Source organism: Podarcis melisellensis (assembly GCF_964234715.1).
Source record: "Podarcis melisellensis genome assembly, chromosome: 4".
NCBI classification, from domain to species: domain Eukaryota; kingdom Metazoa; phylum Chordata; class Lepidosauria; order Squamata; family Lacertidae; genus Podarcis; species Podarcis melisellensis.
In genome coordinates, this window is record NC_138531.1 from 78,638,553 (window position 1) to 78,654,175 (window position 15,623).

Here is a 15,623-nt window from a genome sequence, read left to right on the forward strand (position 1 = left end):
ATTTATGTGTACATGTAAGATGTGAAAGAGGCAAATGGATGGGTGGGAACGCAGATAGCCTCATTCAAGCATTCAAAGCAGGAACAGGGTTGTATCCAAATGTGTTCTACCTAAAGTAGGCCCACTGAAATTAATGGATCTAAGATAGTTGTGGGCATTAATTCCAATGGGTTTACTCTGAGCAGGACTAATTGTGGCTACTACTCAATGTAATTAACATGCCTAGGGAAGCAGATGCCACCCCTGACTCATGCACGTTCATTAGGAATTCCACAAAGACCCTAACGCTGGGCAACTCTACAGATGTAATAATAAATGCTTGTAGGTTGGGGTGGAGCTTGCCACCCCATGTATTCATTATTCCTGTGTTTATCATCTAGTAAAGGCATAGGCAAACTCAGCCCTCCAGGTGTTTTGAGACTACAATTCCCGTCATCCCTGGTTAGCTAGGGGATAGTCTGGTTAGCTAGGGATGATGGGAGTTGTAGTCCCAAAACATCTGGAGGGCCAAGTGTGCCTATGCCTGATCTAGTAAGAATTAACATTATATAGTATGGTTGTGGCCCTCTAAGATTTTTTTGCCACTTTGGAATATGCTACATGAGCTTTAAACTCCACACTGCTCTTTGCTATTGCCCCTTGTATGCACAACAACAACAACAATTGCTTTCAGCTCTCTGCAGGAAATTTAATTTATGCCAATCTACAGTTAAAAGTAACCACAATAGCTTTCAATAAAACAAAGCCAGGCATATCAAACAATAAACCAACACAGATAAGAACAACATAGCAAGGGAAACAGCATAAAATTGGATACAAATCAGGACAAAGAACAAGAATTACAGATTATTTATTTCCTCGTTCACTTACTTTTACTTCACCCTTCATCAAATCACGAAGGTGGCTGATAGATAAAAACATAAAATTGAGATTAAGGGTGAACTATTAACCCCGCCACCGCATCTCCAAACCTGTAGCCCATGCTGGCCAAGGTGGAATTGTTGTAAGAATTTCCTTCTACACCACCTCTTCATTACACAGGTGAGGGAACAGCTTTTAAATAAAACATGGAACCAAGAGAATTGCAGCAAGCTTTAGCAGATCCAGTTAGGGACCTGGAGTTTATTAGATACTATTGCAATAGGACAGAGCTCAGTGTTATGCATTGAAGTTCTCACCCTGGCCACCAGGAGTATTGTGTATGTAGTTTTCACTCAGGTCCACGTCAGTTATTTTAGGTGGGAAACCCTGGGTTGTTGTTGCTACAATGTTGACAGCCAGCTGCCTATAAAAGCAGGCCGGCTGAGCTGTTTGCTGTTCAGTTTTCTGTTCCAGCTTACAAAATAAAGAGCTGCTTTGGAGAATCGTTGTGTCGTCTGCCATGTCTACCCACTATTCAACACTCAGCTTACCACAGAAGGAAGGCAGATCACTGTCGGAGCCTATAGCTAGTGTACCAGCAGAATCTGGAGTTGGCCAGTGCCATTTTGCAATGGCAGTGGGACCAGTTGGGGATTCAACAGATTCTGTGATGGCTCTGCCTCTCCCTGCTCCATTTTGGGCATTCCCACTGGCTGCTCACAGTGGGGACCCCGCAGGTGCCTCTTCTGCCTGCCTGCTCAATAGGCGGAAGGGAGAGCAGAGTGATGCTAACACCAATCTGCAGATAGAGGCCAGCAAGTCTATGAGGAGGGACAACTCTACTCGATCCAATTGTTCCCTAAACTAGAAAAATCTCAAAAGCAAATGAAAAGTCAAAGGCAGCAATACAATTGGCTAACAGCATCCAAATTGCAAATTGCACATTAAATCAGCGCACACACACCCAAACACCAGGTGAATAAACATTTCTTGGCTATAATCTTATGCACACTTACTGTGAATAAGTCCCATTAAAGACAGTAGGCCAAACTTCACAGGCAACATGCATAGGATTTTGCTGTTATTCTAGCCTGGAAAATAAGAGTTTCAAAACACATGAGCAGCCTCCATGGGCAGAAGAGGCTTCTTACTATAGACAGTTGCCTTGTGGAAGGCTTTTAAAATGGTGACGGATAAGGATGAAGTTTGAATGAAGAGGATGAAGAGTTTGGATTTGATATCCCGCTTTATCACTACCCTAAGGAGTCTCAAAGCAGCTAACATTCTCCTTTCCCTTCCTCCCCCACAACAAACACTCTGTGAGGTGAGTGGGGCTGAGAGACTTCAGAGAAGTGTGACTAGCCCAAGGTCACCCAGCAGCTGCATGTGGAGGAGCGGAGACGCGAACCCGGTTCACCAGATTACGAGACTACCACTTCTTAACCACTACACCACAACTCATCCCCACTACCTCTCCCTAATGTGACAACACCCCCATTTCCACAATAGTTGAAGACTGCTAACATCATCTGAAAGATAATAGTGCTGCCCTGCCTCCACAAAAGGGGGCCACCACTGAAAAGGCCCTCCTCCCTGGTTGTCATCCACCTAGTGTCTGAAGATAAGGGTGTCTCCAAGCTGTTCTTAAATTTCAGGCATGTTCAAATGGAGGAAGCTGCGAATCTGTATCATAGCCTGTAACCATGATGGATTGTGGGGAATTTCCTAGGGGTATTTCCCAGCTTCAGTAAATAACGAGCCTGAAACAAGTTACAGAAACATCAACATCTCCCTTACACAGAACTTTCCCATGTTTCACCTGCCCAAAAGCAAGGACAGTAAAAAAAAAAAATCCAGTAATTTATTCTATGGAACAACACTGCACAATACTTGTGAAACACACACACACACACACAACCATAGATCTGGTTCTGCTCTACGTTCCTACATACCCAATACCTACCAAATGCTAGAATATAAATCTCTAATTTAAGTTACTAATCTGTCCACATAAGAGCTGATAGTACTCTCTTCAAATCTAAACTTGTACTTAGACACTGGGGATTTTGTTTATATAAAACAGTGCACTATTCCCCCCTCCTTCCCTCTCAATTGCGAGTTGAGAACATGTAAAAAGTCACGTGCAAAGAGTCACACTGTGCAAATTAAAAATCTCCAAGGCTGTTCACACTAGGCAGCCCGGGTTAATTTTCTCATTCTTGCATATCAAGAAAATGGGGTCATGTTTGGATTGTGATTTGCACACAAGCCTAACCACCGCAAAATTCTCTTCTAATGATACTGACACCACAGGTACGCCTTAAGGCTAACTACATGGAAGGCAACTTGCATTTTTTCCATCACTGTATCCAGGGGAGCAGCGTAAATGGTTGTTAGCAACTGAAGGCGGTGCTACTTTGGGTGTCTCATGTGTCAGTTCCCAACACTTTCTGATAACTGCCACCCAGGAGGAAAATTACATGCAATTTCCCTCCCATTGTATTCACTTTTGAGTTTGTCAGTGGGCACGGACATGTCATTTTCCTACCACTTTGAGATTAAAACCTACATTAAATGGAAAAACCAAAAATCAAAAGACTGTGTGCCTCATGCGCGATGCACAGTGCTCACAAGAGGCGAGATGTTTATGGCAACATGCAGTCTGGGGTGAGTCCCCAGAGACTGTCAGACAGCAAGCCTGGAGGAGTAATTGTTTAAGCGGCCATCTCTCAATTTCCCATTCACAGCTAACTGACTTGTGGCAGTTTGCTTCTTCCATTTTCGTGCTGGTCGCCTTCAGACCACCTGGGGAGTGCACAGAGCTGACCTAAATTTCATCTTGCTCAGGCCAAAGTTGCAAAATGATCGTGGGAAAGATCCCAGCTTAACCCACAGTTTGGGAAGGAGCTTGATCTTTTTTCTTTTTGCTGTATTTTTGCTGTGGTTTCTTTGGCAAAATCATAATGGGATCAAAGATCAGTGCTGTTTTAAAGACTTTTCTCGCCCGCCCCCCCCCCCCCCGCTAAATTATCCCTCTTTTCCTAATCTTATCTGATTTTTTTAATATTCTTTTTTCAACAGCACTGTATGAATGTTCTTCAAATCATCACTTTTCTGTTCACCTTCCATGCTTTATACTGCCAGTATATAAGGCACAACTAATCCATTTTGAACAGTATGAGACTGAGTGACTAGAGACTGCAAGGTTACAGGGCTTTGCTCTCAACGTGTATGAACTCACAATATGGCATTATTATTATTATTATTATTATTATTATTATTATTATTATTAATTATATCAGAAAGTCATTTGATTTGTACATGAAGGGAAACTGAAAAGTGGAGCTTAGGGATAGGGGATAAATTAGATTCAGTTCACATTTCAAGGTGAACCTACCCAATAGATGTAATAATAACATAAATAAACAAAGCAGTATGTTAAACAAAGGACAGCCATCCTTCAAAATCCACACCTTTCTGCATTCTGCAGTTCTCTCAGCCAAGAAATGGGTGCATGAAAGTACATATTCTACAGGGATAACCCAGCCTCATTTAACCAACATGCTTAAGTCGAATTTACACAAGAAGGGGTTAATACCATAGAGTAAACTGTCCTGCTAGGCTTAGCTATGCCCACGTCCCCACAGCTTGGGAGAAAACAAGTAATCAAGCCTTTGTTAACTCCCAGTCTCCCCGAGAAGTTCCTATACCAATAATTTCACCACTTTAGAAATAAACTAAGTTTTGCTGCCCATTAAACCTTGTAAGTAAACCATTTCATGAAAAACAGATCTGCCTATCTTTAGAAAGGATGAGTGAGCTCTGCTCACCTCTGAGGGGAGCATGTAAGGGGGGGGGAGGGAGGTGTGACCACATCTACTTTGGCCATGCTTTTTTATGTATTTTTGCTGGCCTCTGCTGGCATGTGGCCTCTGGATGGTGGACCAAGAACAAATACTGCCCTCAGGCCCTTAGCTATCACTGATCTATGGTATCTGCTGCAAAAGTTAGGGGGAAAATCAGCCTCTGAGATTTATTAATTGCACAGTTAAGCACACTGGATCTGCAGCAATGTTACCTACTTTTTTGAAATTGGAATTGCTTTCACATTTTTCCCAATTATGAAAACCATGCTTGCATGAAAAAGCAATATTATTAACAGTTTGTTTTCATCCATGACAATGCATTTAAACATTTACTGCAGGCTAAAAATCCACAGGGCCAAACCATTGGATATGCAGTACTGTATTGGCTGTGTCTAACTCAACACCTGGGGGAAGGCATAAAAACAGCACTATCATTTTATTTATGTATCGAGTGTTCTTCCTCAGGCAATATCTGTTTTTCCATCTGCATTTCTGTGCTGGAGGGAAGGAGGTCCACAGATGAAAGAGGGGTCCCATTGGTTCACATGAATTTAGGTGCCTCTCAAAAATCTGGTCTAGCACATTGTATTTTAAGTGGGATTTACAGTCCAGCACCATCCAGAAGCCCACATGTTCCTCAGCCCTGACCTATATCTACTTCCATGAATATATCTAATACTTTTAAAAAATAAAAATATTATTCTTGTCCTAAAAGCTAAAAATCCTCAAGCGGTTCAGCTTTTCTGCATTGGCAAAGTGGTCCACACTCCCGCCGCCCACTGATCATTTGGGTTGCCTTTCTCTTTTACTTAGAAAGGCTTTGACCTCGCTGTCATATATACAATATGGATCATTGAGGGGGGAGTAATTTATCGTACCAATATAAACGCTGATTAATCATCCACCATAGATCTATGCAGGTGGGCAATCCATCTGAAGATAACAAATTACCCTTGAATCAGTCTGGGTGGTCTCTGTGAGAGAAGGAAGATTGTATCCTTACCTTTCATCAGTATAGAAGGTTTCCTTAACATGAGGTCCTTATTGAACAAAAGCAGGAGGTGATTGGGGAAGTGGGAAGGGGCTGAATCTAGCCTATGCTGTTGAACTGCTGATTAGCTTAAACAAAAATTGCCTTCGCACAGCCCCAGATGTTCAACTGCATGCAGCCAGGTGTAAACATTCAGAGGCTACGGACTTTGTTCACATATCTCTCCATTCTAGATTGCAAAAGCTTTTCTATATTAATAATAAAAATAATAAAAATAATAAAATAATAATTTTATTTATATCCTGTCCTCCCCAGCCGAAGCCGGGCTCAGCAATAAAAGTAACACAGCATTCTAAAATCAATATTCTAAAATCATTTCAAAATCAAATGGCAACCACTGGGCCAGAGTTCTACGAGGATCACCAAAGGAGGGGGTCAGACTGTGCCTTGGCCAAAGGCCTGGTGGAACAGCTCTGTCTTGCAGGCCCTGCGGAAAGATGTCAAGTCCCACAGGGCCCTAGTCTCTTGTGACAGAGCATTCCACCAGATTGGGGCCACAGCTGAAAAAGCCCTGGCTCTGGTTGAGGCCAGCCTAACCTCTCTGTGGCCCGGGACCTCCAATGTATTTATTTTATTTATTTGAGGTCCTCCAATGTATTTATTTTAAGGTCCTCCGTGGGACATACCAGGAGAGGCGGTCCTGTAAGTACGAGGGTCCTAGGCTGCATAGGGCTTTAAAGGTTAAAACCAGCATCTTAAACCTGATCCTGTACTCTACCGGGAGCCAGTGCAGCTGGTATAGCACCAGGTGAATGTGATCTCGCAGCAAGGACCCCGTAAGGAGTCTCGCCGCAGCATTCTGCACCCGCTGAAGTTTCTGGGTCAGTCTCAAGGGCAGCCCCACGTAGAGCGAGTTACAATAATCAAGTCTGGAGGTGACCGTCGTGTGGATCACAGTGGCTAGGTCAGGGCGAGAGAGGTAAAGAGCCAACCGCTTAGCTTGGTGGAGATGAAAAAATGCCACCTTTGTTATAGCTGCAATCTGCGCCTCCATGGAAAGGGAAGTGTCAAAGATTACACCCAAACTCTTAACGGCCAGTGCTGGCACTAATTGCGCCTCCGCAAGAGATGGGAGTTGCCCCCCCAACCCCATATCGTCCTGACCCAGCCAAAGGACCTCTGTCTTCGAAGGATTTAACTTCAACTGCCTCCCACGTAACCATCCAGCCACAGCATCCAAACATCTGATCAGTGTGTCTGGGCCGAGTCAGGATGGCCATCCATTAACAGATAGAGTTGGGTGTCATCAGCATACTGATGGCAGCCCAAACCAAAACTCCGGACAAGCTGGGCGAGGGGGCGCATAAAGATGATGAAAAAGCATCGGGAAGAGTAGCGCACTATGCGACACCAAGGAGTGGTGCGACGACAGTTCCCCCCCAAGCGCCACCCTCTGTCCCCGACCAGAGAGAAACGAGTGCAGCCATTGAAGGACTGTGCCCTGGATCCCCACGTCAGCGAGGTGGTGCTCCAGGACCACCAGGTTCATGATCGACTATGTCGAAGGCTGCTGACAGGTCTAAAAGAATCAGCAGCCCTGACCCGCCTCGATCCAGCTGCCTGCAGAGATCATCTGCTAGGGTGACGTGAGCCATCTCGGTCCCATGACCAGAGCGGAAGCCGGACTGGAATGGATCCAGAGCCAATGTTTCATCCAGAAACCCACCAATTAATCTGTTTACAAGAACATATTAAATTGTCCACCATATATTCCTAACAAGAAGCAAGGCAAAGTCTACACACCATTGAGATTTTTTTGGATTCTTTATATACCTGCGTGCTTTAGTGAGTAAAGTCACATTTTGCCAGCATCGCACAGAAGGGATAAGAAATAAATATTCTACTGGAATTAGCTTTTGCCATTTTGTTACTTGACTATCAATTTTATATATTCCATTTATAAATCCACCCTTTTATCATTTAATGACTCTGGGGTGGATTTCAACATAAAACTGAACTTGAAACTGATTGCAATATATTGGCATTAAAAAGTGACAGATATTGCTTCTCCATATATAATTCTTTTTTGTTAATATGGTAAAAACTTTGTAAGCTTTCTTCTTCCCCTCTCTTCTTATTCACACTTTTCTTTCTTTTTGAATGTAATAGAATAAAAAAATTATCTAAAAGTAATGTTAAAAAACCAGATCACAATAACCATCACATTAAAGAAAATGTAAAACATCAAACAGAAATTACTACTGAAATCACAGCTGGTGCTTACATTGACATACAAAGCCCTAAATGGCTTGGGTTGCAAATATCAGAAGGAATGCCCCCTCCCATGCAGACTTGCCCAGGTGTTAAGATCTGGAGGTGAGGCCTTGCTGATAAGCTCTGCTGTCTTATGAAGTTTGTGGGGCAGCAGAACATAAGAGGGCCTTTTTTTGTGATGGTCCCAGATTGTGGAATGCACTTCTCTTCCAAGAGCATTTTGACATCAGGACAAGATGCATCTTTTTGCATAGGCCTTGAGGTGGGGGACAAGATCAGAATCTCCCTTTCATTTACAGTGTTGACGCTGTTTCTGTTTGCTGTTGATTTGGTTTTGGCCTAGTAATGTGTATGTATTACATCCCTTACTTGTTTTGAACTGTATGTAACCCACCCTGGGATTGCATGATAAAGGGCAGGCTATAAATGCCAATAAATATTAAATAAAGCAAGCAGACAGGCAATAAATCAGACAGTAACTGGTTTCATTGCATCAAACTCATCCAAATGCCTGGGCATCTTTAGCTATCCCCAAAATTTAAGTAATTAGCACCTCAGAGGTGAAGGCGTTAAAATGACTAGTGCACAGAATATTCAGATTCAGATTTTCTGTAAGCCACAAAGAACAGAAGTCAATGTGAATGAGAACCTCTCCATAACACAATTATTCAAGAGCAGCAATTAAACAATATATGTTTTATTCAGAACACATTTATTGTCATGCATTCTATTGCCTTACCCCTCTGTTGTTTCCATTGGCCTTATTCAATGAAAGACAAGTGATTTGAAAAAAGAATTCAGTTCACTAATATGCTAATATTACATATGGTGTTATTTGATGCACTTATATAAGATACACAGTCGAATGCAAGATGCATCACTGTCAGAATACAAAAAAGCCAAGGCCATGCTGTAGTTCTGACAGGAAAGTATTTTTAGGTGTGCAAAAGATGTGGGTTTTGTTCCACAATTCCCTGACATACATTCCCTGTTCAGAAAAATCAGTCTAGCAGGGAGGTGAGGCAATAGCACAGTCTCTAGAGACACCTGAACTGCCAAGGTCTATTTTTGGCCCTGCCACAAATTTGGCATGTCAGAGGAAAATCTCCTGCATGTATTAGAATCCTAAGTGTGCAGAAGGATTCCTGAAATATGAACAGACGGCCTGATTTAAACAGGATGTGAGGCCCTTCCAAGTTGACACGGTTTTCTTTTCCAAGCAAAGGCTCCTGTTACTGTGATGCTTCCCCTATTTCCCTAAGCCACGGCATGTTCCAAGAGCACAGTATTTGCTTTCCTTTGGAAGGAGGTCGCTGGAAGCTCATTGGCTTTTTTTGCAATGTTTGAGTTTATCTGCAAGTTTACAGGAGCATGGGTGGAGGGTCGCAATATAAAACACCACAGCAGGTTGCCAAAGTCCACATCAGATCATCCAGCACCCTTAAGGTGGTTACAGAGCCCAAACTCAGCTTTCTCAAAAGAGTTTTTTCTGGCATGTTAACGCTAACAAATGTATTGCGGCATAAGCTTTTCTGATGTAGGGCCTATTTCTCTACTCTAGCCCATGAATGCTTACGCCATAATGGCACTGGCAACTTCTGAAATGCCCTCTACGTGGGGGTACCCTTGTGCTTCATCCAGAAGAAGCAGTTACTCATTTTGAAGTAAAAGCAGCTTGGGTCAGATCCAGAAAATCTTCCCTTGCGCACTCTTTGCTTCTGCAAAAAAACACCTTCAGGGGCTAATGGGGGCATTTTCAGAGCATGCATGATTGAAAGCGCGTTCTCGATTACAGCTCTGCAGCTGATTTTTCTTCAGCTTACAAGTGGCCAGTTTAAGCATTAAAAAACCCACAAAAAGTGAGAATAATGCAATATTTAGTTTTGCCCTAAATCAACAAATATCTAGCAGCGTGCAAAGGATAGACCATTGCTAGGCATCATCTTCTTTAGAGCAAAAGCTTCCTGAGAAAATTGGGAAAGGCAATTGATTTATTAGCCACTTTTCTACTTAAAAACACCCAAAGTGGCACCAAAAAAAGCACAATAATCAATAAAATTTACCTAATACAGTACAACAATAAAAGCTTAGTAAAAGCCTAAAGTCAGCTTGGCTGCAAATTGCAATATAACCAAAGCCTAGAAATCACAACCTAAACAAATGTAGCAGTAAAAAAACACACACCCCTAAACAGGAAAGCTTTCTGTTCTGCTCCCAGCAGTTTATGCACATTAAAGGATGCCAGCACCACTCTGCTGGCTCAGAGCCTTCCCTTCCACTCGCCAAACGGGTGGGCAGGTAGAAGTATCACTAACAGAAAGATAGGGAGCGGTGGAGTTAGGATCACTCACTTAAGCCTGTAATCCTATCTTCCTCTTCTTCTTCTTGGTGTATCAACAAAATAATCAATTTTTTTTTAAAAGTCTGTAATCCTATATCCCTGAGATGACTCATCTTTATTTCCTTCTTTTTGGACTTAGCACCGAATTAATCCATGCTCAGTCCTCGGGGGTTGAGAGAAGTGTAAAAGTGAGTGTGACCCAATTTTTGTGACCCCACATTTCAGGTGTCTTGAGGGGTCATGAAAACCTTTTGATGTCACAGAATTATGATACCGACTGTGTTTTCCCAGTGGATCAACTGAATTCAATGGGACTTTATTCTAAGCAAACATGTGTTGGATTGTACTGTAAATGATGGGACAGCCTCTCAAGCAGCCCTTTACCAATGCCAACTGTCCTAAGACACAAACCTTCCCACTTGCAAGCCATTTTTGGCATATTCTGAATGTACAGTGGTACCTCTAGTTGCGTTCCGCTCTCGTTACGGACTTTCAGCTTACGAACGTGGCCAACCCGGAAGGGTTTACTTCTGGGCTTGCCACGTACGCATGCGCAAAAGCAACCCCCTGCTTCACGCATGTGCAGAAGCGCTCAATTGCACCATGCACATGTGCGGAAGAGGCGCTCTAGCTGCAGACCTTTCGGAGTGGGAATGGCACCCCGAAACGGATTAAGTCCGCAACTAGAGCTACCACTGTATTGTTGTGTAAGAGTGGGTAAGTATTTCTGGTTCCTTTGCTGTTGCTTGAGGCATAGGTGGCCTCAGTGGCAGGGATCTGGACAGGGATAGCCTAATTCCTGGTAATCTCTAGGTCAGATTACTGCAATGTGTCATCCATGGGGCTGCCTCGAAAGACGGTTTGGAAACTTCAGCTGGTGCAGAATTCAGCAGCCAGCCTGCTCACCAGGGCAAGCCAGTTTGAGCATATAATGCCAATCCTGACCCAATTACACTGGCTGCCAGTCAGTTTCTGGGCCCACTTCAAAGTGCTGGTTTTGACTTATAAAGCCTTAAATGGCTCAGGACTGCAATACCTCGAGGTTCACCTCTCCTCCTATGAACTGACCCGGATCCTGCGATCATCATCTGAGGCCCTTCTTCATGTGCCTTCTCCACAGGAGGTCTGGAGGATGGCAAGACGAGAATGGGCCTTTTCTGTGGTGGCTCCCCATTGGAGAAATGCTCTCTCCTGGGGGGCTCACCTGATGCCTTCATTAAATAGCTTTAGGCACCAAGCTAAAACCTTCCTCTTCAACCAGGCCTTTGTTTCATTAACATTCTATGTCCTCCTAAATGTGTTTTGGGGAGGGGGGCTATTGGTTTGTTCTTGTTTTTATTATGCATTTTGTGTTCTCATTTTGAATTTCTATGTTGTGAAATGCCTTGTGATCTCCGGATGAAGGGCAGCACACAAATTTAATAAATTTAATAATGATATAAGAATGGTTAACAGTTTATTTCCAATAAAATATTTTTCGCCATTGGGGATGCTAGTGTTCTTCCCTCTTTGCAATTCTACTCTGGGCTTGAGATATCTCGTTTATGTGGGCTCTGTGCTGTGGATGTACATTTTCCGCCCTGTCTCTTTAAACCTTTCCCATGCATCCTACAGTGTGCGACAGAGCACCATGATCAAGGCATCTACATTTATAACATTATCTTTGTAGTTGCAGTCGCTAAGCTCAATATCCCACACTGCTGCTCCTCCGGTTTACCGAACCTACCATGCAAGCATAAGGAAGTCGTTAGGATCGGCTGTAGCCTGGTTTTGTTTTATTTATTGTAATTATTTTAAAATTAACATAAACACTGAAAGATTTAGGACTCTACAGCATCCAAAAGCCTCTGGCACTTCATGGAAGCTGGCACCTTCAATTTGAACCACTTTGAGAGTGATAACAGTTGCTTTGAAATTGACACGGTTCACGCTGAAGCTGGTCTTCAAAGAGAGGAACTGGCATTAGGAAAAAAATTAAAATCCTCCAATCCCCGCTTGTGCTTCTGGCGCACGGCACATGCATATACATCCCATAAGGAGCACGGTCTGCATCGTGCGGTTCTTTCGTACTTAATAAAATTAACATTAGCAACAGAAAATAGGATTTGAGGTGACATTTCAGCCAAGGATTTTCCCCCCACAGCTGAAAAGGAGACCATAGCTAAGGGGGAGGGGAGGGACAGCAAAATTCTGATCCTTTTAAAAATCCCTAGCATGGTTTCATTAGCTTCTTGAACCGAGATTGGCTCGCCCCGTTGAAGAGAGATACGGAACAAGAGCAAACGAGAAAGAATAGACTGCTTACTTCACATAATCTTCCCCCGAAGTGCGTGTATTTCATAACTGCTGTGTGCTGATGCAGGACACCTACTTGCACTTATTTACTTACATCAGCTTGGAAGAGGGATAATTCATCAAACAGGTAAAAAAAGAAAACGCAGAACTGTGCAAGATGCCTTTTTTTTTTTTTGAAGCAGTAAAACCCATCCAAGCAATTTGTCATCCGAAATTATTCATCCATCATTATTTTCATAACATTCAAAGGTAGGCAAAGAAGATTCCATACCAGCAGAAATGTGCATTGAGAAAAAAGCAACCATTAGAAACATCCTAGTAGAGATTAATTTTTCTCTTTCATCCTCTTCTTTCCGCCCCCCCTCCTCTGCAATGAACCTTGCTCATATCTAGAGTGGGAATAATGTTCCCTGACTTACGATTGGCTGTCCTGCTCTGATCACTCTGGACGCTGTCATTCGACTGGTTGCTTGAGATCGACGAGACACTGGAGCTCCTGACAAAGCCAAAGGCTGCTAGTTTAGCGGCCGGCAAGCGGGAATAACCAGGAGGGCGAAGTCCAGACTGACACGGCTTCGGAAGGTTTGATTTCGTAGCATTTGGATTCGGGCCTTTTTTGAGATCAACTGGGGGTGGAAATTAAAAATGTTATACAAAAACGCAGGAAGCAAGAATTGCATTACAGGGCTGTGTTTATTGGAAACGAACAGTCTTAGGATCTAAAGCAGGCAATTCTTTTGGCCTTTTTCAAGTTGGCATCTTTTAAACACACCACCACCAGTGGAGCTAAAAGCACTAGACTAGAGCTGAGCAGGCGTTTTTCAGTAGAGTTGGAATGGATCACAAGGGTCCTCTAGTCAAACCCCCTGCAATGCAAGAATCTTTCACCCAATGTGGGGCTCAAACCTATGACCCTGAGATTAAGGGTTTCATGCTCTGCCAACTGAGCTATTCCAGCTGAAACATATAAGGTACTACAATAACTTTGGTTGGTTTTTGTAGGTTTTAAACATGAAAATGAAAAGAATGATATTAACAGTTAAAGATATCCCACACACCCCAGGTGGGTGCTTTGTAGGGGCCTTAGCCGTGCAGGGAAGAAGGTTAGAAAGTCACCCTGATCTTCCTCTCCCCTGCTTTACTCTGAATGGATTCAGAAATGCTGGGTGCAAATAACTTTGTCTGAATGCCCCTTCCTTAATATATTGTGTGGTATGCTCTCTTAGGCCTCCTGGCCTCTCATGAGACTACTGCTTCTCCCTTGCCTTAGGTGGCTGAGTTGCAATATTCCTTCTCCTTGGTGCCAGAGCTTCCTTTGCCATCACTCCAGTGGCTGGGACAACCCTTTTGTTTTCAGGAGCCAACGTCCTTGTTGTGCTGTGGGGCTGGCCGTGGTCAGGCCACTCAAGTCACCTTCATCGCTCTGATGGGATGGAGAATCCAGTACACAACCGTATTTATGATAATCAGCACTAACTGGGACTACTGATAGAAAATCCAAGCGTAACACAGATAGGATTATATTCAATGGGGGGCACTGACATTACAGCTAGGCTGTCAGAGCAAATGTGAAAGAAACTTAATGGCAGGGTGCCATCCTCCTGCAGGGAAATACATTTTTCAGCAGCAAATTAAGTGTAATGGTAAAATTTAATACTGTCTTCTAAAGAAGAGTTATAGCACATCCACCTTCTGTCTGATGTCTTTATTATTTAGAATTTCCTAATTACTTGCTCAACAGGGGTATAATCTCCATTTTGAAGGATTTCCAGAAAATCATAGGTTCTAATAGGAAGGCTTTCAGCACAGGAAAGCTTGCTTTAGATACAGGATAGCCGTATTTAAACATCACAACCTTTTTCATGCAGCATACTAAAAAGGACTTTCCCCATGGTGCCAAATAACAATCCCCGTAGAGGGTGAAACATTTCATAGTTTCCCAAGTCATGGAGCATCCGTACTCAAGCACCACCACACCCAAGGATAAGGAGCTGTCCTTATGACACCATAAAGAGTTTTAAAATGTCACACCAGGAACACCATCAAGGTGGAGCAATTGTTGAAAGTGTAATACTTTAACTCGCCTTCAGGCAGGGCCTAAACTGAATGGCTTACAGACAGTCAACTACACAGCCGAGATAATAGAATCCGTCTTTTGATTCCTGCCACTTCATTACAGTGTGTCAGGACCTATTGGCCAGTGCCCCATGTGGTGAAATGTACAACCACAGTCTTTCAGTGCTCTGGTCTGGCTCCATCCACCAGGATGGCCATTGGCTCCGCATGGGCAGGATGGAATATAGGTAGGTTCCCAGTCTCAGTGGTGCTTTGCTTGAGCTCTGGAGTGTCTTGCGTTCCCAGCCTTGTTCTTCAATTCTGACTTCTACCCTTGGCTTCTGATTGTTGTTTGCTCTTGACTTCTGGTTCTGACTTGCTCCACTGCCTCCCATGGACAAGTGCTTCTATGCAAACATGATGGTTTTATCCAAAGTTTGTTAGTATTCACTGAACAGCAGTGGGGTGACTGACTACAGCTACCAGCAACTTTTCTTCAATGATCAGAGATCCAGACAATGTTATTTTAATCTCCGGTATTAATTTCAGTTGATCTGTCAAAATAAGCAAGAAGAAATGCTCCATTTCGTAGCTGCCTGAAGGCAGTTTCAGAATTAAACATTGTCTGTGCTCTACAAGAATCAGTCTCTTTGATGCTTTCGCTGTCCCCTGTTAGAGGACTTTAAAGTGTTTCCAAGTAGAGATTGGCTGACAAAAGACAGATCTAACTGGAGTTATAAGGACATCTGAAAACTGCCGTAGCGGATGCGTTCACCATGGCACAGCAAATACAGCAAATCATGCAGGGAGATGATGAAGGGTTGAAGTAGACATGATGATGGCTGCTCCATGGGAAAGAACTGAGTTTCAGCAGTAACAGCTAGAGATGGATAAATCAGGTTTGTAGCTGAGTGGCTCCCAGGTTCGGGACTTGGGGAGT

The 15,623-nt window shown here is 43.3% G+C and overlaps 1 protein-coding gene across 2 annotated transcripts in view; it reads right to left on the minus strand.

Moving 5' to 3' along the window:
• MTUS2 (microtubule associated scaffold protein 2) overlaps window positions 1–15,623 on the minus strand; it is a 292,374-nt gene that overhangs the window by 164,563 nt on the left and 112,188 nt on the right. For both annotated transcript variants that reach the window (XM_081909297.1, XM_081909296.1), the window contains one exon: window positions 13,048–13,254. In XM_081909297.1, the coding sequence (XP_081765423.1) occupies window positions 13,048–13,254 (207 nt within the window). The remainder of the gene's footprint in view (window positions 1–13,047; window positions 13,255–15,623) is intronic.